Source organism: Bufo bufo, chromosome 5 (genome assembly GCF_905171765.1).
Source record: "Bufo bufo chromosome 5, aBufBuf1.1, whole genome shotgun sequence".
In the NCBI taxonomy this organism is placed as follows: Eukaryota; Metazoa; Chordata; class Amphibia; order Anura; family Bufonidae; genus Bufo; species Bufo bufo.
The window spans coordinates 424,002,942-424,025,432 of NC_053393.1; the positions used below are offsets into that span (position 1 = coordinate 424,002,942).

At 43.1% G+C, this 22,491-nt stretch overlaps 1 protein-coding gene across 1 annotated transcript in view; it reads right to left on the reverse strand.

The window, feature by feature from the left end:
- OSBPL10 (oxysterol binding protein like 10) overlaps positions 1-22,491 on the reverse strand; it is a 469,724-nt gene that overhangs the window by 21,713 nt on the left and 425,520 nt on the right. Inside the window, exons 9-10 of the mRNA XM_040433369.1 lie at positions 10,694-10,880; positions 5,808-5,990 (exon numbers count right to left, since the gene is read on the reverse strand). Coding sequence (XP_040289303.1) covers positions 5,808-5,990; positions 10,694-10,880 — 370 coding nt within the window. The remainder of the gene's footprint in view (positions 1-5,807; positions 5,991-10,693; positions 10,881-22,491) is intronic.

The window sequence follows — 22,491 nt, forward strand, 5'->3', positions numbered from 1 at the left end:
TAAGCTCATTAACACAATGAAAGCAATAGCAAATAATTTCAAAGTGACACTTTGGTGTTTAAACACATACGGTGTTAACAGAAAAACAGTGGCTTGTTGAGTCCAAAAATTATGACTTAATGGGAGCAGGTACCTGCCCCTGTTTATACAGACACATGTTAATGTCATGAGAAACAGTGGCCTGTCCTGCACAAGCATCCAAAAATTCAGCGTTAATGGGGGGGGGGGGGGGCAGAATGTCTGTCTATATTTATACACACACGCAGTGTTCAGAACTCTCAGAAGAAATAGTGGAAATAGTGGCTTGTTCTGAAGTTGAACAAGCTTAGAAAAAGTCTTCCTTCCTTTTATTTTTATTTGGGAGCAGCTGCAGTACAGTGTGGATGTGGAAATGGTAAGTTGTGTAGGGGTAATAACTGCCAGTGACAGTAGGACCAGCAGTAGCAGCACAGCCTGGAACAGAGAAGGAAGTAGATGTGTGGGGTTGTGTTGAGGTAACAGTAGTAGTGGCAGCTAAGTAGGAATAATAGTAGTAGTAGGGGTAATGAAAGTGGCAATAGAGAGATTAGCAGTGGAGAGTAGACGCTGCATCTGTGGCAGCAGCAGCCATATGGTAGGGAACACGATGGTAGTCAGGCAGACGGGGGCAGTGGTGTGATAGGGCTGGCAATAAACAGCTACCATCAGCAATGGTAGCTTTATTCATCGGAGGTGTCTGAAAATCCATGGATCTAATGGATGCATGCCTCGTTCATTTGGACAAAAGTGATGTTCTGTACACTGGCCGTTTGGGTGTAATGATGCCATCTGCCAAGCTTAAAACTCTCTCAGAGATGACACTAGAGGATGGACAAGATGGTACAGAGACAAACTGGGCCAGTTCCGGCCACTGTTCAATCTGCCTCCCAAGAGGTCCAACGGGGTCAGAGAACATGTGCGGAAGAAAGGCCATAGTCCAGATAGGACTGTACCTGGTTGTTCAGGAGGTCTCCATTTGCTGATTTACGTCAGCCTGGCGCAGGCAAGGAAAAAATTTCTCCATCTTGTTTATGAGACTGAACTGGCTACTGCTGCTTGTGGTAGCGGAGACAGTAGGAAGTGGGTGACGGAAAGGAGCCTCCTGGTCAGACACACAGGTGGCAGGCATCTGCTCGCCAAAAGCTGCGGCAGGCTGTGTACACAGTGTATCCTGGTAATATAGCAACTTGGCTTCCCTTTCAGCAACTGGAAAACATTCCTCCATTTTGCTTTTGTAGTGAGGGCCTAAAAGCATGGCTATGCAGTAATCATGAGATTGCTTGATGGTAACAATACGCCTGTCAGTACACAAGCAAGCAAACAGATTGCCATGCTCACCAACATGCCTGAGGAACCAGTTCTTTCTGGCTCCATTCCCCTTTGAGATGATTGGTCATCATGGCCAGTGTCATTGTCGTCGTCAGCCTCATCTTCCTGTTCAAGCAACCCTTCTTCCTTCTGCTCCTCCTCCTCCTCCACCAGTGGTAACTCCTTATCCTCCACTTCCTCCTCCATGAATATTTCTTCCTGTGGATCCGCCACAGCTACAGGGCGGCCAGCAAAATGCATAAGGTTGTTTTTCCACCGCCTCTTGTTGCATCAGTTTGAGAGTCCGCTCTGAAATAAATTTGGGGGATGACATCATTGATGCCACAGTTGTCCATACTGACAAATCTGGTTGCCTCTTCGAAGGGCCTGAGCATAAGACACACGTCTCTGATGAGCTGCCACTGTCTACCCTCAAAATATCACATGCTCCCTGCTGAGGTGGTCTGGTGCATGACCAAATCATTCACTGCTTTACGCTGCACATACAGGAGCTCTAGCATATGCAAGATGGAATTACAGAGAGTTGGAACGTCACATATTGTGGAGCAATGGCAGACCATTCTGTTGCTGTAAGTCCAGGAGGGAGTTCCTTGCCACATAAGAATAGCTGAAATGCCAGAACAGATCTGGCCCTGGCTGTTTTTCATTATGGCCACTGACACGGCCACCGCTTTCCTCCTCTGATGTCACCCCTCACCTCGATCCGGCTCCCCTCGGTCCGGTTCTGTCCAACACACAACCACGGTCAGAGTCCTCAACCTCCTAGCCACTTTTTCAGACTGTGATATGTCATCATGGGCTCCCTGCCCCCCCCTCCCGATTCCCTGTTCTGTTTTTGCCCCAAGTGCCACTGCTGCTACCACTGCTCCTATGCCTCCACCTCTAAAAGTGCCACTGCTACCACAGCTATGGATGGGGTCCTGACCCATCTCCTGATAGCAGTCCAAACGCTGAAGGCGCTTCATTAGGAGGGGCAGTGAAGACAGATGATGCAACTGAAAGGCTTTTCCTGGGACCGCAAGGAGGAGGCGCATGATGAATGCTGCGACCCCTCGCTCCAAGGCACAGTGTTAGACTCAGAGGTGATCTCGACATTATCCTGCTGTGACAAAGGAATAGTAATCTATCCATTCTATAATCTGATCCTTTTTGTCCTCAATAATAGTGTAGCACCAATCAGAAGCCAGGGAGAATTGTGGCCTACTGCTACTATTGATCAGAAGGCTAGTGCTGCTACTACTATTTGCACTACTACCCACATTCTGACTGGATGATGAGGTATGGGTTTTTCATTTTGTACTCTTCTGTTTACCAGAAATTTTATTATGAGGCCTATATAAATGTAAAATAACAGGTTTGGTACACAGATTATTAAATGGTAGCAAAATTGCAAGCGCTTTTTCTGTAATTTAAAGACTACAAACACACTACACACTGTTATTGACAATTTACAATGGTAATCATGCAGTTTTTGTCATAAAATTTGTTTTCTGTGTATACTGTCTCTTGAATTAATACAACATGTTCACTAAAACAGGTATAGTAAATGCAGTTTTTGCAGTAAAACGCATTCACTAACATGAAATTGATTAAAGTGCTATCTCCTGCCATTCTTGTGACAAAACCGATTGAAATACATTGACAGTTAGTTAACCTTTTTGTGCCATTTTTTACTTAACGCGTTAACCATCAAGTTTACATACACCGTTCATCTGATTTGGATGAAAATACCCTCAAAATAAAGCTGACAGTCTACAATTAAAGCACATCTTGTTTGTTTCATTTCAAATCCATTGTGGTGGTGTATAGAGCCCAAAATTTTAGAATTGTGTTAATGTCCCAATATTTATGGACCTGACTGTATATCTCCCTATTCTCTCCTTATACTCTCTCTATAGCATCCCTAGTAGCTACATTAACCCTTTACTGACTAGGCCTAAAAATGTCTTAAGGACCAGACACTGTTTTGTGATTTAGCACACGTGGTGGTTTAACAATCCTATTTTTTCTATTTGGTGGACTACCAAAATCATTTTTGCAATGTCTTTTTACAGGACACCTATAGCTCAATTTTAAACATACAAACTGACACCAAAAAAATTATTAACATGGATTCCCTATTTGGTGTTGGTTGTTTTGATATATAATATGTATAGTTTTGTGTGAACAGTGGCTACGATGGCAATAGTTTAGTTTGGCGTGGGCATTTCTGTGTTTGTTTTTCTTTTATTTGTATTTTACAATATTTTAAATAATTTTTTGGCACCTAACATGACGCCAAAGACGTCAATAAAATACCTCTGAGGGAGGTCTCAGAGAAGTCCCAGTTACAGGGGAAAAAGTCTCCTTTAGGGATACTGCACACAGGCAGAGCTAAACAGGGTCTTCTAAGACCCTGCAACTCTGCTATAAATAAAACACTCAGCGATCACATGATATAACTGCTTCCTCTATTCACTGTATAGCACTTACTGAGTGCTATGTAAGGAAGAGAGGAGAAGGCAGAAGTGGTAATAAACCACTTCTGTGTCCTCCTCGTGGTCAGGGACAGTCAAGAATCCAGATTAAAGCCTGGCACCAAGTGCCGTACATGTACGGCACTTGGTCGTTATCAGGTTAAAGGCTTGTGTCTTTGCAATTGTGTTTTTGTCAGCCACAATACACCACATCACATCCCTAGGTATGCACATAATGGTGTTTCTTCCTTCTGAGCAGAAGGACTTGGCCGAATACTGCCCGATTGGCTGATCAGGCTGTCTGTCAGTCTTTAAGCAAATCAGGGAAAGCTGTACCCCCCCCCCTCCCTGTCCCAGAGTACAGCGATCCTCCATCTTCTACCTTCCTGTCATTTTCCCCAGCAATATTCACAGAAAAATGGCCCGCAGTCTTTTTTGAGCAATTCGTGTGACGCATATTGCAAACATTTTGGATTTCTTTGGCAGATTTTTTGTCAAATTCTTAAAGAATCCGATTCATTTAGAATTGATTCGCTCATCTCTTGTCTAATTTTGTTGGGAAGGTAATTTTATTACTGAAAAAGTCAGTTAATCTGCTTGCTACTGATACAGATATGTCCTTCCCTACCTTTCCTCATGGCTGAACACATCCCAGTACAAGGTAACCAGTTTTTCAAAATGACATGATTTTACAGAGGTGTGAGTTTGTCTATATGAGGCCACCTAGTGGTTGTGTGGTGGGTTGCGGCCTGTCGAGGGTTTTGCTAATATGTTGTGATATTGTATTGAATTAGTTTCATGAGAAATTGAAGTCCTGACCATAACCAATTACAGCTAAGACACAAAGACACATCTGTATATAGGTATCTCGTAACAGGGAACAAGTATGGTGGACGTGTGATGTGTTTTTATTTAGCAGTGGAGATTCACATATTAGACTGAGCCAAGGGTCACTGGTAATACATGCTAGTTTTTACAATGTTTACCATTCAAAAACTTTGAAGCATTCATTGTTTTACAAATTCTTCACTGCTCCTTCGCCACCGCTCCAAGAAGGGAAGATTAAGACGTGTAACTTTGATGTTCCCCCTTATTTACACTATAAGCGTCCATTTCATTTACATCTCACTACAGTAATATGGCTGCCGCTTGCTTCCTACGGAGACTGCTCTATTGCTGGAGGCAAATTTCATTCTATAATGCTTTGCAAAAAATGCTAAACAAATGCTCCTTTTGGCCTGCCCGTTTTATGTATGAATGGTGAACACTCCTTACAGAAAACCTTGATGGGAGTTTGCTTTAATATTACATTTGTATTTTTCTATATAACATGAAAGCTTTGATGTGCACACATATTCTTTACATAGTAAAAAGAAAGAGATAGCTGTGGACACTTATCTTATGTGTATGGTGGCAGGCAGAATTTTATAAAGAAAGAATATTTACTGTGAATGATTTTTATTACAGTACATCTTCATTTTTACCCTCTGTTTTTGTGATAGAGATATCCAAATTAATTTATAGGTGATACTATAAATGTCTGACTGCTGAGGGTGCTAAGCTCCCTCTAGTGGTGGCAGCAGACAGACAGAATTTTTTCTTTTAACTCTATGGCTATGCAGAGGATTCTGATCTCTGTATCTGAAAAAATGAATTCTGACCTCCATAAAGAGATATTACAATATTAATCATGAAAAGGTGAATTCTGACCTCTATCAAGACATATTACAATATTAATCAGCACAGAATGTCTGCTGTAAAAAGCATGAAAATATTTAAAAGTAGCCACAGGGATCTTCTGCCAATCTAATAGCTAAAACTCATCATATACATTAAAAAGTCAGTACTTTTTTTTAACTATGTTTCACTGTTTTCAAATCACTGAGAGTAATAAAAGATTACAGTGGTTATTTTACTAAATATTTAAATTCTGCAGAAAAAACACATAATTATTGTTATAAGACTGACATTATATATCACAGGTGATATGGTAAATGTACCAACCTTGATTCAGTAGGTCCCTGTTTCTCCACTGGTCGAATCTTTTTCCTGATAACTGACAGCTTAGAAGTATCTATGACTTTAGTCTCTCCACTGTTGTATGTGAATTCTAGAGTTCCATTCCATTCCCCTTGGGCCTTACAAACTATTATGTTGGTGGGATTATGTTTAACCTCTGCGGTGACTCTAGATATAGAGAAGTAGCATATACAAAAATTAAATAATAGTTTGTCTAGCAAATCATAGTAATAAGGTTGAAAAAGAAGACTAAAATGACGTTAAGGCCTCATGCACACGACCGTTGTGTGCATCCGCGGCCGTTGTTCCGTTTTCCGTTTTTTTTTGCGGACCCATTGACTTTCAATGGGTCCGTGGAAAAATCGGAAAATGCACCGTTTGGCTTCCGCGTCCGTGATCCGTTTTTCCAGTCCGTGAAAAAAATATGACCTGTCCTATTTTTTTCACGGACAACGGTTCACGGACCCATTCAAGTCAATGGGTCCGTGAAAAATCACGGATGCACACAAGATAGTCATCCGTGTCCGTGATCCGTGTCCGTGATCCGTGTCCGTTTTTCCTATCATTTTCAATGCAAACTTGACTTAGTTTTTTTTTTCACTTTTCATGTCCGTGGATCCTCCAAAAATCAAGGAAGACCCACGGAAGAAAAAACGGTCACGGATCAACGGAAATCCGTTTTGCGGACCGCAAAAAAAAACGGTCGTGTGCATGAGGCCTAAGTCCATCTATTTCAACCTGACATTCTGCAGTGTACATCTAAGCCATATGAGGAAGAAGACAGCGGGGCGAATCTACTATTGATGTTATCCCTGAATTCCTGTGTTAGTTGGCCCAAAAGTTTGATGCAAATCAATTTAGTCAAATTTATTACTAATGTTTTGTACTAAAAAGGGGGAGTGGTATCAAATCTACCAGATTTATTACTGGAAATCCCAAAATTTTAATGCAAAGTACTTGCCTAAAGTATACTACCCAACAGGAGGTGTAAAGAAGGTATGGGAATCTCCGCTGCCACCAATGATCGGGGGGGGGGAGAGGGGAGGCCGCACACTGGCCACCAATGATATTAATACAATAGAGGGGGGACCGGGGGGGGGGGGGCGCACACTGGCCACCAATGATATTACAATAGAGGGAGGGGGGGCCGGGGGGGGCCGCACTGGCCACCAATGAAATTACAATAGAGGGAGGGGGGGGGGGGGCGACGGAGGCCGCACACTGGCCACCAATGATATTACAATAAAGGGGGAGCCGGGGGGGGGGGGGCGCACACTGGCCACCAATGATATTCAAACTGGGGAGAGAGGGGGGTCTGCCCCCTACTGCCTGGCAGCCCCTGATCTCTTACAGGGGGCTATGATACGCACAATTAACCCCTTCAGGTGCGGCACCTGAAGGGTTAATTGTGCTGATCACAGCCCCCTGTAAAAGATCGGGTGCTGCCAGGCAGCAGGGGGCAGTCATGTACACAGTTCATAGTATATTCTAACTAGAAGCGTCCCCATCACGTTGGGAACGCCTCTGTGTTAGAATATACTGTCGGATCTGAGTTTCACGATGTAACTCAAATCCGATGGTATATTCTAACATAGAGGCGTTCCCATGGTGATGGGGACGCTTCAAGTTAAAATATACCATCGGATTGGAGAAAACTCCGATCCTATGGTATATTAACTCCTGACTTTACATTGAAAGTCAATGGGGGACGGATCCGTTTGAAATTGCTCCATATTGTGTCAACGTCAAACGGATCTGTCCCCATTGACTTGCATTGTAATTCAGGACGGATCCGTTTGGCTCCGCACGGCCAGGCGGACACCAAAACTACTTTTTTTTCATGTCCGTGGATCCTCCAAAAATCAAGGAAGACCCACGGACGAAAAAACGGTCACGGATCACGGACCAACGGAACCCCGTTTTGCGGACCGTGAAAAAATACGGTCGTGTGCATGAGGCCTTAAGGTTCTTTAGTAGCATGCTCTGTGTTTTTACTGCGTTATGTCAGGCAGCTCAGCTGATGGCTCCTTATCTCTGACCTCGTTTAGCTTAATCTTACTGATAAGAATGTGTCTAAACTAAGTGTTTTTGAGCTATTAGTAATCTAGAGATAAAGGGTCATTAGATAACTGCAAGTGAGATTCTCACAGTTATGCTACATGCACACGACCATATGTGTTTTGTGGTCCGCAATTTGCGGATTCGCAAAAAAAATGGATGCTATCTGTATTTTTTGCAGATCCATTGTAACAATGCCTAAAACGGACAAGAATAGGACATGTTCTATTTTTTTTGCGGGGCTATGGAACGGACATACTGATGCGGACAGCACACGGCGTGCTGTCCTCATTTTTTGCAGACCCATTGAAATGAATGGGTCTGCATCCTAACCGCAAAAAAAACGCATTGGACACGGAAACAAACAATGTTTGTGTGCATGTAGCCTTAGGCTGAATTTAACCCTTTATGACAAAGCTGCTGAATATTTTTGACCAATTTAAAAAATGATTTTAAGCCCAAGATGAGTAAAATGTAATCATATAAAAAAAATGCTCCTGAAGGCAGTGGCGTACATAGAGAAGTAAGGGCCCCATAGCAAGGATCAAACCAGGCCCCCCACACAGGACAGAAGGGTTTCCACCTAAACCCCTTTCAATGACCCTTGGGCCATTTTTTCCACTGCCTCATTTGCTAAAAGTTGTTCCTTTAGAGGGTAGAGTCCTGACCAGGTTTTCACCCCCAGTAGAAGAGGGGATGATCCTAATTGGGCCCCCTCTTGCCCTGGGCCCCATAGCAGTTGCATGGTCTACCACTATGGTAGTCATGCCTGAAGGCATACATAGGCTTGTAGTGGTCTGATATGGGCGTGACAAGATGCCAGGAAAATACAACCTGTCAGAATGTACACTACTAACAGTAAAGTTTGGTAGAGGATGCAGATTAATAACAAGGGAACGTTTTCAAATGTTTCAAGAAATGTATATGAATAACTGCTTGATCTTTGAGGGTTTTCCCTCCACTAATCCATTTATAGCATTGCAATCTTGGACACTATCCATTATATGCTATGGGAGTATGGAAACACTTTAAGGAAAAGTCCAGACAGGGCTGAAATGCTGCAGGCTTATGACACCAGCAATATGGATGAAATTTTTAAAAATCTGATCCACATGCAAAAAAAAAAAAAAGGTACAGCGTAATTCCCCTGTGGTGCAGATTTTAAGTCCACAGCATGTCATTTTATGCAAATTGAGTAGATTTTGTCTCAGATTTGATGTTGCTTTTCCATCAAAACTGTAGGGGTCATTTTTAAACAGATATACGCCACTTTTGTGGCGTATATCTGGCACAGATTCTGTTGCACGCTATGTTGTGGCAGAACCTGCAACTTATTCTCCACTCACGCCAGGTCTAAAAAAAAAAAAGGAGGCAGGGAAGGGGATGGTCCGGCAGGCCAATCTCATTCATCATTTTTTGCGTCTGGTTTAGGCATAGAAAATTGTCTAAATGTAAGACAGCAAGGAAGATGGCTTACATTTAGACTCTGTGGAGGATCCACTGAAGTTATGTGATAAAGGGAGAAAAGACCAGAAATGAATCGCACATCCACTGCTATGCTTTGATCTCATCCCTGCTACTATTGCAGAAGACAGCGCTAAATAGCGCATGTGTACCACCTCCTATGCTACATGCTGAATGAGGCATTAGTGTACATTTTGATCAAAAGGCATAAGCCCACTCACCACGCCAAGGTTGCCTCTATGAGTGGGTCCTAACCTAAAATTGGCACGGCGACCACCGACACTGCGGTGCCATCACGGCCGGCGGTGGGACCCAGCAGCCAAACAGCATCCCTGCTGCCTGACCATGCCAAACCTAGCACTGGGCCCCACCAACCAGCCAGAAAAACAGCACAGTGGCCCCCGTGCAGCACCGCACCATGTGAACAGTTGTCAAAGCTCACTTCATCTGAAGCTCACAGGAACTCCAACTGAGAGCATGATAGGCTAATTTAACCTCTACTGCAGAATACTAGGCTAATTAAAATCACCTGGCGTGTGGAAGGAGTGCTGATCCAGGTTAGGACCCACTCATAGAGGCAACCTTGGCGTGGTGAGTGGGCTTATGCCTTTTGATCAAAATGTACACTAATGCCTCATTCAGCATGTAGCATAGGAGGTGGTACACATGCGCTATTTAGCGCTGTCTTCTGCAATAGTAGCAGGGATGAGATCAAAGCATAGCAGTGGATGTGGGATTCATTTCTGGTCTTTTCTCCCTTTATCACATCCACTGAAGTTATGTAGAGGCCTGCGCCTTTATGTAACTTCCGACGATCCACCACCAGCGCAGGGGCTTATTAAGACCGGTAATTGGGATTACCCACAATCATGTTCCAAAACTTAGAGCATCATTTTTTTCCAGGCTTCTGGCATATTCCTATGTCATATCTCTAATGACATGATGCCATTCAAATTATTAAACTCCCAATGAGACATTTGTTCTATGACCAACTCTGTCTTATCAGGAGAAAGGTGAATTGTTTTGTAAAGATTTCATACAACGTCAGGACCCTATTAAACTGCTCAATGTTCGAGGAGAACGAGCACCGATGGACAATAAATACGTCCTGCCATTGATATTTTCTTTCAGAAACAGCACCACCCTCGTCCATGGGTTGTTATATGGTATTGCAGCTCAGCTCGATTGAAGTGTATGGGGTTGAGCTGCAATATTATTTTAATCCAGGACAACCTCGTTAAAATTCTGTCAAATGACTACAAACTGCCTGTCCCTAAATCTTATGTAAAGTTTTCCTTCAAAACCACAATTTTCTATAATAACTTCCAATGTGAATTTTTCTCTCTTACCTGTGCACCTTTCCTCCATAGAAAGGCTTGGTGTGGAATGTAACTGTGGCGGTATATCCTGTCTTGGCACAGGTAATATTGACTTTACCTCCCAATTCCACCCAGGGAACAGTGAGTATTGAACGAGCATAGGCACTGGGAAGAGTAAATACATATTCCTCTCCATACTCCATCAGCTTGAGCACCCCTGAGTGATTAAAAAAGCACACAAAGGAACATGGTGTTAAATGTACAATACACTTAGAAAAATGCATTGCTGCTATAATTGAATAAAATAAATCAGTTACTCTGTATAGTACTGTGTTAAATAGCATTTTTATAGTACAAGCGTTGTGCTCTTTTCTCAAAGGACGTGCCACTGGCAATATTGTCCGATTACTATAAATTATACCTGATTTTTTCCCTAATCATGTGAAAAGAGTATAGAGTAGGACATTTCAGTGCAAACTACATGACAGTACCACCTTACGGTTATGCCACATTGCTGGTTATGTTTAGATGACCACTTTAATATCTGGACATATTAGCACCTATATCGTTGTAGCTGTGCCTAAAATCGGACATGTGTATTCGTTTGTGAGATGCTAGACACGACATTCATAAAGTCATTTTTCATAATTTTTTTTTTTTTTGTCTTGACCTACTTTGCGCCTTCTTTTGTCCTAGTTTAAGACTTGAGTTAAAACCTATACCAGCTCCAAAATGGTCTAAAAAGTGGCATAAAGATCTGTTAGTAGATAACCCTGTTGCACAGTGTCACAAGTAGGGAACCAGTGGCACAGTGGGGGAGATTTATCAAACTGGTGTAAAGTAGAACTGGCTTAGTTGCCCATAGCAACCAATCAGATTCCACCTTTCTTTTTTCACAGGTCCTTTGGAAAATGAAAGGTGGGATCTGATTGGTTGCTATGAGCATTAAGGCTACTTTCACACTACCGTTCAGAATGGATCCGTCTGCATTATATTGAAAAAAAAATTCTAAGTGTGAAAGTAGCTTCAGACGGATCCGTCCAGACTTTACATTGAAAGTCAATGGGGGACGGATCCGTTTGAAAATTGAGCCATATAGTGTCAAATTCAAACGGATCCGTCCCCATTGACTTACATTGTAAGTCTGGACGGATCCGTTTGCCTCCGCACGGCCAGGCGGACACCCGAACGCTGCAAGCTGTGTTCGGGTGTCCGCTTGCTGAGCGGAGCGGAGGCTGAATGCTGCCAGACTGATGCATTCTGAGTGGATCCGCGTCCACTCAGAATGCATTGGGGCAGTACGGATGCGTTCGGGGCCGCTTGTGAGCCCCTTCAAACGGAGCTCACAAGCGGAGCCCCGAACGCTAGTGTGAAAGTAGCCTAAGCCAGTTCTACGTTACACCAGTTTGATAAACGACCCCAGTGTGTCTCAAATTCCCTAAATAATTGCCTACTTTCACAATCTTCGCCGCATTTAATAACAAACACCTGTTACCTTTCATTTACATGGCACGAAATAAAAAATGCTGGAGGCAAAATATTCTGATCGATGAGGGGGCGAGGTGTCAGACCTCCACCAAGGACATCCCGATGGCTTATTCTGAGAATAGGCTATCAAAAGGTAAAATCCTGGAATACCCCTTTAAAGACAAATGCCATTCAAAGAGATCTGATGCTGCGAGTATGTAGCGTAAAATAATCTCCGCAAAGTGAAGGTTCTTGGAAATGTAACATTAAAACATGTTGGCTGCAGATTTCCTTATGCTGTAAAGTCATTTTTACAGTGTTTGGAAGGTGATCAGCAGCGATTAGACTAATGGAGTTCATCTCATCTCTGCAAAGTTTTCACAGCACACTGAACAAGGTTCTCGGCTGTGACAGTAAATGCATTATTTTTCTGACAGGACATGCATAATAGTTAAATCCCAAGGGAGAAAATACATTTGATACTTTGTTCTTTAAATAAACTTGACATTAAAGAAAAAGGTTTCCCCATCTACGGTTCAATGTTTTAATATATTAGAAAGCAAACAAGTTTTCACCCCAGTAAATCAAGTTGGTAATAGAAAGTCCAAAGGCAAAAAAGAGTCCATGCCTTCTTCCAAGGTTGTGGAGGGCAGGGTAATGCTTTAATTCATAGGCATTTGACATGCACGCTCCAAGGCTCTCTTCGCATTAGCATTATTTGCCTTCAGTCAACGGTTACAGAATTTTGACAGAAAGAACAGCATAGTCTGCAGCATTTTTCTTAAAGTACTGCATATCTGATGGATCCCATAATAAGTCAATGGGACATGTCAGGCTTGCTGGGGTGTATGTGAAAACAGATTCGTCACAGCAGTCATGGCTCCACTATAAACGAAGCCATGATGCCAGTGAGAGACAGCATTATACATGGATAGAACTAGACTAAGATCTAAAATTGTATAAAGTGTAGAGAACCCTTCTATAGTCCAGCTACCTGTAACGCAGTAGGATTGAAAAAGAAACATTCTTCGGCACTGAGTATGGAGCAGAGACAACCTCGGACTTGCTTGTGGATCTTGTTTATTAATTCATGGATAAACGGTAAATGGTGTAATTGTTACTTTTGCTCACATGGATCCAGAGATATCCAGAGGCTGCTTTGAAGTTCACAACCCGGCATCTAAAAGCAGAGACCACGCCAAGAGGGAATGGAAAAATGGAAGTTATGGCTCCAGAAAGCGAGTGAAAAATGTAAACGCAAAACTGAAAAATCCTCCGGTACTCAAGGGTTTAATTATTTTCTGCCCAAAAAGTTCTCATCAGAGGTTAGGAAGAGGAGGCATTGCAGTAAGAAAAAATAGAATAGGAGAACTTGAGATGTGACATTACACCATTTGGGTGTCTTACAACATTCCTCATTTTGCTTAGTTTAGCGCTCTCATTAAGAGAAACAGAATAAGAGTTTTGCAGGTCTGATACCTTTTAATGGCTGACAAAAATAGACACAATGATGTTACGTAGCGAGCTTTCATGACATCACCAGTCCCTTCATCAGGCCTACTACAAGAATGTATGAAGAAACAACAATATATGGTGTAGAGACATGGCGTAATGAATGGACATTTGAAAAACAACAAAATATAAAAAATCTTGAGAACGAGTCCTTAGGGCTCTTTCACACTTGCGTTCTTTTCTTCCGGCATAGAGTTCCGTCATCGGGGCTCTATGCCGGAAGAATCCTGATCAGTTTTATCCTAATGCATTCTGAATGGAGAGAAATCCGTTCAGGATGCATCAGGATGTCTTCAGTTCCGGACCGGAACGTTTTTTGGCCGGAGAAAATACCGCAGCATGCTGCGCTTTTTGCTCCGGCCAAAAATCCTGAACACTTGCCGCAAGGCCGGATCCGGAATTAATGCCCATTGAAAGGCATTAATACGGATACGGCCTTAAGCTAAACGTTGTTTCGGCGCATTGCCGGATCCGACGTTTAGCTTTTTCCGAATGGTTACCATGGCTGCCAAGACGCTAAAGTCCTGTTTGCCATGGTAAAGTGTAGTGGGGAGCGGGGGAGCAGTATACTTACCGTCCGTGCGGCTCCCGGAGCGCTCCAGAGTGACGTCAGGGCGCCCCACGCTCATGGATGACGTGTCGCATGGATCACGTCATCCATGCGCATGGGGCGCTCTGATGTCATTCTGGAGCGCCCCGGGATACGCACGGACTGTAAGTATACTGCTCCCCCGCTCCCCACTACTACTACGGCAGCCAGGACTTTAATAGCGTGCTGGCTGCCATAGTAACACTGAACGCATTTTGAAGACGGATCCGTCCTCAAATGCTTTCAGTTCACTTGCGTTTTTCCGGATCCGGCGTGTAATTCCGGCAAATGGAGTACACGCCGGATCCGGACAACGCAAGTGTGAAAGAGCCCTTAGTTATCTTACAAATATGTTGTCTGAAAGTTTTATTGTCTCTAAATTGCTATTATCTCTGAGACCTGTTCCCCCACTATGTCTATAGAAGACTCTCTAGATCTTGTTGTGTGCCATAAATCCCAGGGACTAATTAAGTCCCGTATTCAATGTGTCAAGGTATAACACTACAGGATCTAAAGAGACTTCTAAAGACATAGTGGAGGCACCAGGTCTCCGAAATAACATTAATTTCCTTATCATCCACCATGACGGCTACCATGGAGAGATGATCCTTGACCTCTATAGGGGCAGGAACACAGAGTTTAAAAGGCCACCACCCACTCTCACCCTCAGTGTTTTTCCTGTCCCTATGGAGCACCTACACAGAGCACCTCCGCCAGGAGGTATCGTTAAGATGGTTATGGGTACCTGTATACACCTGAAGAAATCATCCTGAACTCCCTCTGCCCTCCTGCGGTTCATTCCAATGCTGGAATGGTGGAGCAATGGGAGGGAACTCGTCCTCAGCTTGGGGGCCTGCTTTCCCTCCACAGAGAACCTGGGGTCTTCCTTCCCTTCCATATGAGGAAGCTGACCGCAAATCCAGCGCTGCACGCCGGCTTCAATATTGCCGCTGGCCGCGCACTTGGACACTTCCGGGTGGGGGCGGAGCTAGATGACAGTGGAGCGCGTGCATGCCGGGCACGCGGTGATGACGTCAGACGCCGCTCGGCCTGATAAAAAGCGTCACTTTCAAATTATGCGGCCTCCACTGTGAGTCCTCCCTGTTGGAGAACATGTCTACTCCGGACAACCCAGCAAGCACCATGGTTCAGGCGGAACCCCCCTTGGCCACTCCAACTGTGAGTTACCCTGTGGGGGACATGAAACAAATGTATCCTATCTTTTATATGCAAATACTGGGCTAATGTATAGCTGCTCCTCTTTTATAGGGAGCAAAGGCAAAGATCAAAGCCAGAAACACAGGATGTGCTACTTGTGCTAAAAGGCTGCAGGAAGGTTATACTAAAAAACTCTGCCAGCCATGTATTAATGCCCTAGTGAAAGAGGAACAGCCGTCCATCCTAATGGAGGTTAAATCGATGATACAAAGTGAAATCAAATCCTCGCTAGCCTCTCTTAAATCTGTTTCCGTACCTCCGTCAAAAAAAAAAAATTCAATTCCATCCTCCTCTGATGCCGAGGACATGGACTTGGGCCCTTCCGAACCTAGACCAATTGATGGTGATGACAGTCTGTCGGAAGGTGAAATTGTTGAGGATGATAGAAAATTTTTCTTCTCATCCGCGGAAATTGACGACCTTTTGGCAGCTGTACGGTCTACTATGAGCATAGAGGACGTCCAGAAACCTAAATCGGTTCAGGACGAAATGTTCGGGGGGCTCAGAACAAAAGATCTAAAGTTTTCCCTGTGAACGAGAACATTAGAGATATGATCTTAGACGAATGGAGTGATCCTGAAAAAAGACTAGGAGTCTCCAGGGAATTTAAACAAAGGTTACTGTTTGACCCAACAGAAACAAAAATATTTAATGAGACACCAAAAATCTACGTACAAGTCGCCAAAGTGGTAAAAAAGACTTCCTTACCATTCGAGGACTCCTCTCAATTGTCCGATCCTATGGAAAGGAAAGTTGATGCCCTGCTACGCAAATGTTGGGAGGCTTCTATGTATAGTATCAAGACCAACATTGCCGCCACATCTGTCGCCAGAACTATGTATATCTGGCTAAATGAGCTTGAAAACCACATAAAAAATAAAACCCCTAGGGAGGAAATTTTAGGTTCAATTCCTTTACTGAGGTCTGCTACTAGCTTTTTAGCGGACGCCTCCGCAGAATCCATCTGTTTTGCTGCCAAGGATGCAGCTCTATCTAACGCCGCACGTCGCGCCTTCTGGGTTAAATCCTGGGGAGGAGACTGAACATCTAAAGCAAAACTCTGCTCTATTGCCTTCTCCGGCGAATATGTGTTTGGTCCTGTGTTGGACACAATACTGGAAAAGGCAGCAGACACAAAAAAGGTTTTTCCTGAAGAGAAGAAGAAAAAACCCTTTCGTTGGTGGAGGTAAAACGGGTCGGTGGAGTTATCCAAAAGGGGGCAAAGGCAGAGGGTTCCTCCTCAACCCACAGAATAAACAAACCGACAAACAATGACGCCAAAGTAGGGGGCAGATTGAGGAAATTTCTGTTACCTTGGCAGGTAGTGACCCAGAATCCTTGGGTCATAAGCTTAATCCAGAATGGATATCGTATAGAGCTTTCCTCAATCCCCCCAAGAAGGTTTCAGTTAACTTCTCACAACCCCAAAATATTGCAAAAAATCTGGCAGGGAGTCCTAGATTTAATATCAGCAGGCGTGATAACGGAGGTCCCCACCCCAGAAAGAGGGAGGGGTTTTTACTCAAGATTATTTCTGGTCCAGAAACCAGACGGATCCTCCCGTACTATAATAAATTTAAAAGGGTTAAATCAACACATATTATACCGGAAATTCAAAATGGAGTCCATTTCCTCCATTATTCCACTAATCAAAAAAGGTTCATACATGACGTCCATAGACCTAAAAGACGCGTATTATCACGTCCCCATACATCAACAGTCTCAGGCCTACTTAAGGTTCGCTCTGCAAGACGAAAAAGGCGTAATAAACCACTTTCAGTTTAGAGCTTTACCCTTCGGCATCTCTTCCGCCCCCAGGGTATTTTACGAAAATTGTGGTGGAAATGACCGCTTTTCACAGACTAAAGAAAGTAAACAATTTTGCCTACCTAGACGACTTTCTTATCGTAGGAGACTCATCAACAGAGACACACAATATAACCGACTACGTCTTACAAGAAATGTCAAAACTGGGCTGGATAATAAACATAAAAAAATCATGTTTAACTCCAAATAAAATTTCTGGGAGTACTTTTGGACTCGGTGACCCAGTCATCATCCCTTCCCATAGAAAAGCTGGTGACTTTCAGGGAGAGAGTACAAAAATTTCAGACTCAGGAAAAGTGCTCGGCAAATGGTCAGACGCAGTAAGTACGAAATCTTCAAATTACAAAGAACTGCGTGCAGTGTGGGAAACCTTAAAAGTAGCCCAAAGCCAACTTCTAAAGAAACACCTAAAAGTATTTTCGGACAATACGACAACAGTAGCCTACTTAAAACACCAGGGCGGCACAAAATCCCAAGGTTTAATCCGACTGGCAGAACTAATTTTCCAGTGGGCAGAAGAACATGTCCTATCAATAACGCGGTCCACTTAAAGGGTTCAGAAAACCTACAAGCAGACTACCTGAGCAGGAAAACTTTAGATCAGGGAGAGTGGTCCCTGTGCCAGGATGCTTTCCTAAAAATTTGCGAAAAGTGGGGAACTCCTCAAATAGATTTGTTCGCGTCAAAAGAAAACGCAAAAGTCAAACGCTTCTGCTCCCTGAATCCCAGAGACCGACCGTGGGCAATCGATGCGTTCTCAACCAGGTGGACATGGAACCTGGCATAAGCAATTCCTCCCTGGTTCATAATCCCCAGGGTACTTCAAAAAATCGAGAGGGATCCAACAACAGTAATACTGGTGGTCCCATTCTGGCCGAAAAGAAGCTGGTTCTCCATCCTGAAAGACCTAGTCTTAGAGGAACCATGGGAAATCCCATACGAGGCCGAACCTGCTGTCACAGGGGCCAATCAGTCATCAGAACCCCAGCCTGTTCAGTCTTTCAGCCTGGATCCTGAGGGCGAAATGCTGAAAAGTAAAGGTCTCTCAGGGAAAGTCATCAATACCCTAAAATTGAGCCGTAAAAAAGTAACCACGGCCATATATATAAAAATATGGAAAAAATACTGTTCCTGGCTAGGGGATACCTGCCCTAACAAATCACCACCCTGCATCCAGAAAATTCTAGATTTTCTCCAAAAGGGCCTAGACATGGGGTTTAAACCTAACACATTAAAGGTGCAAATATCGGCCCTAGCAGCATTCTATCATTCTGACCTATCAAACCACAGGTGGATTAAACGATTCATGAGAGCGGCTTCCAGAATAAGACCATCCCTTACGAATAATGTACCACAATGGGACTTAAATCTGGTATTAAGAGGACTGACAAAACCCCCGTTCACTCCTTTGTCAGACATCTCATTAAAACATCTATCATTCAAAGCGGCCTTTCTGATCGCCATTACATCAGCCAGAAGCCTAGGGGAAATCCAGGCCCTCTCATGTAAAGAACCTTACCTCTCAGTTTTTCCAAATAGGATAGTTTCTAATATTAGATCCCGGGTTTCTCCCCAAGGTCGTATCAAACTTCCACAGGGATCAGGAAATTATTTTACCATCTTTTCCCCCAGATGTCCTTCAGCCGGAAGAATCTCAATTCCATCTCCTTGATGTACGAGACACCATCGTGTTATACTTGGCCGCTACTAAAGAATTTAGGAAAAACAATAACCTCCTAGTCCAGTTTGCCGGTCAGAGCAAAGGAAAAAAAGTGTCAAAGGCCTCCATCAGTAGATGGATTAAATCTACCATCTCATGCTGCTACTCCATGGAGGGCCTGAATAGCCCAACCAACATTAGGGCCCATTCCACTAGGGCTATGGCCTTCCTGGGCAGAGAAGGCCGGTGTTTCACTGGATACTATATGCAAAGCGGCCACTTGGTCTAGTATAAATACTTTCATAAAACACTATCGTCTGGATGTTTCAGCCAATGCAGACCTGACCTTCGGTTGTAAAATTCTGCAAGCAGCGATCCCCCCCTCTACCTAGTAATCTGGTAGTTCTCCATGGTAGCTGTCATGGTGGCTGATAAGGAAAACCGTAATTAGACTTACCGGTAATTTTGTTTCCTTGAATCCACCATGACGGCTCAGATATTCCCACCCTGGGTAAACTTTGTCAGAGAGTATAAAGTAATACTCTTAAGAAAATAAAAAAAATAAAAATTCTTTATATATATACTATTGGTTGAATATGCTATTATAATATTCATTAGGCTGCACCCACTTTGGTAATCTGTAAACACTGAGGGTGAGAGTGGGTGGTGGCCTTTTAAACTCTCTGTGTTCCTGCCCCTATAGAGGTCAAGGGTCATCTCTCCATGGTAGCCGTCATGGTGGATTCAAGGAAACAAAATTACCGGTAAGTCTAATTACAGTTTTAGAGACCGTAAAACTTTCACACAGTAAAAGATAATGAGGACTCATTTTCAAGATTTTTTATATTCTGTTGTTTTTCAAATGTCCATTCAATACACCACGTCTCTTTTCTTATTGTATATATATTGTTGTTTCTTTATACATTCTTGTAGTAGGCCTGATGAAGGGTCTGGTGATGTCTTGAAAGCTCGCTATGTAACATCATTGCTTCTATTTTTGTTAGTCATTAAAAAGTATCAAGTTTGCAATGCTCTTATTTTGTTTTTCGTAATGAGAGCGCTAAACTAGTTTTCTACTGAATAACACGGTACCAGACTTTTTCCTTTTTTTTTCATTTTTCTTAGACGCTGTACATTTTTCTTCTCTAGTTTCACTTAGTGTTTTAACACTTCATGACATAGATGAAGTGACCTTGATTGGTCAGGACTAGAAAAATATGACTTACCTAAGTGCCTTCTTGTGCGCATACTCATGAAATTAAATAAATACCCAGGAAAAGTCCACTTATAAGACTACTAAATATTTCGATTTAGACGGGGAATGTAAGCTTGTTACACAAATTGTGATGCAGGTACTTAGCTTTATTGCACAGTCAATTTCATTCCAAGCACAAAATAAACATTATTCTAAGAACTGGACCCAGCGCCACTATTCTGCAGAAATGGAATTTTGGCCTGAAGGACTCTGATACTATCATAATGATTATAATGTATTTGTGCTCTTTTTAGTGCTTTACTATATTAGAAGCAAACACAAAGCCATACAGAGCTCTGTTTTCCTGAGAAATTGCAACTCTGTAGGTGATACTGTTCCCTCCCCAGCAGGCATTTACTGCAGAGGGGTGCCCATGTCACATGATATATTGTGACTATGTGTTACATTGCCGATAACTACCGTATGTTATATGTAGGGTGTTTCATTTTTCCAAAGATGTGATTTTCATATGACTTCGCGTACGCCCGAGTCTCAGTGATGTAAAAGATATACAGTACAGACCAAAAGTTTGGACACACCTTCTCATTCAAAGAGTTTTCTTTATTTTCATGACTATGAAAATTGTAGATTCACACTGAAGGCATCAAAACTATGAATTAACACATGTGGAATTATATACATAACAAACAAGTGTGAAACAACAGAAAATATGTCATATTCTAGGTTCTTCAAAGTAGCCACCTTTTGCTTTGATTACTGCTTTGCACACTCTTGGCATTCTCTTGATGAGCTTCAAGAGGTAGTCCCCTGAAATGGTTTTCACTTCACAGGTGTGCCCTGTCAGGTTTAATAAGTGGGATTTCTTGCCTTATAAATGGGGTTGGGACCATCAGTTGCGTTGAGGAGAAGTCAGGTGGATACACAGCTGATAGTCCTACTGAATAGACTGTTAGAATTTGTATTATGGCAAGAAAAAAGCAGCTAAGTAAAGAAAAACGAGTGGCCATCATTACTTTAAGAAATGAAGGTCAGTCAGTCAGCCGAAAAATTGGGAAAACTTTGAAAGTAAGAGCTATTTGACCATGAAGGAGAGTTATGGCCTCCACAGTCACCGGACCTGAACCCAATCGAGATGGTTTGGGGTGAGCTGGACCGCAGAGTGAAGGCAAAAGGGCCAAAAAGTGCTAAGCATCTCTGGGAACTCCTTCAAGACTGTTGGAAGACCATTTCAGGGGACTACCTCTTGAAGCTCATCAAGAGAATGCCAAGAGTGTGCAAAGCAGTAATCAAAGCAAAAGGTGCCTAGTTTGAAGAACCTAGAATATGACATATTTTCAGTTGTTTCACACTTGTTTGTTATGTATATAATTCCACATGTGTTAATTCATAGTTTTGATGCCTTCATAGTCCTGAAAATAAAGAAAACTCTTTGAATGAGAAGGTGTGTCCAAACTTTTGGTCTGTACTGTATATACTGTATGCCAAATTTCAAGAAGATTGGATAATATTTAGGGGTTGCACACATTGATCACTTTTATTACTACTCTCCCAAATCAGCCCCCATGTTCACACAGACCCCCAGATCAGCCCACAAATTTATACAAACCCCAGATCAGACCTCAAATTCATACAGACCTCAGATTACACCCAAACTCCGTCCCTGAATTCATACAAACTCCAGATCAGACCCCACATTTATACAGACCCCAGGTCTGCCCCCAAATTCATACAAACCTCATATTAAATCCCAAATCAGCCCCTAAATTCATACAGACCCCAGATCAGAAACCAAGTTTACACAGACCCCAGATTACACCAAATCAACCCCCAAATTCATACACATCCCAGATCCGCCCCCCAAATTTATACCGACCCCAGAGCAGCCCCCAAATTTATACAGACCCCAGATTAAACATCAAATCAGCCCACAAATTTATACAGACCCCAGATTACACTCCAGATCAGTCCCTAAATTCATAGACCCCGGATCAGACCCCAAATGTATACAGATCCCAGATCAGACCCAAGATTACACCCCAAATCAGCTCCAAATCCATAGAGACCCCCAGATCAGACCCAGAAATTATACAGACCCCAAATCAGACTGCTGATGCCCTTATAATCCCCACCCAATCCCTCAGTTCCCTAATAGCAGACCTCAGAGTAGACCAAAAAAAAATCACGTCTCCTCTCCTCCTCCGGGCACCACAACACTGTGGCCTGGCGCAAGCGCTGCACTGCATTCTGACGTCACATAGTGTTCGCTCATAGTGTGCGGCTATGCACACTATGTCCTGAAGCTGTACGCTTTCAGGGCAGAGCTGAAGAGGACCAGGGAG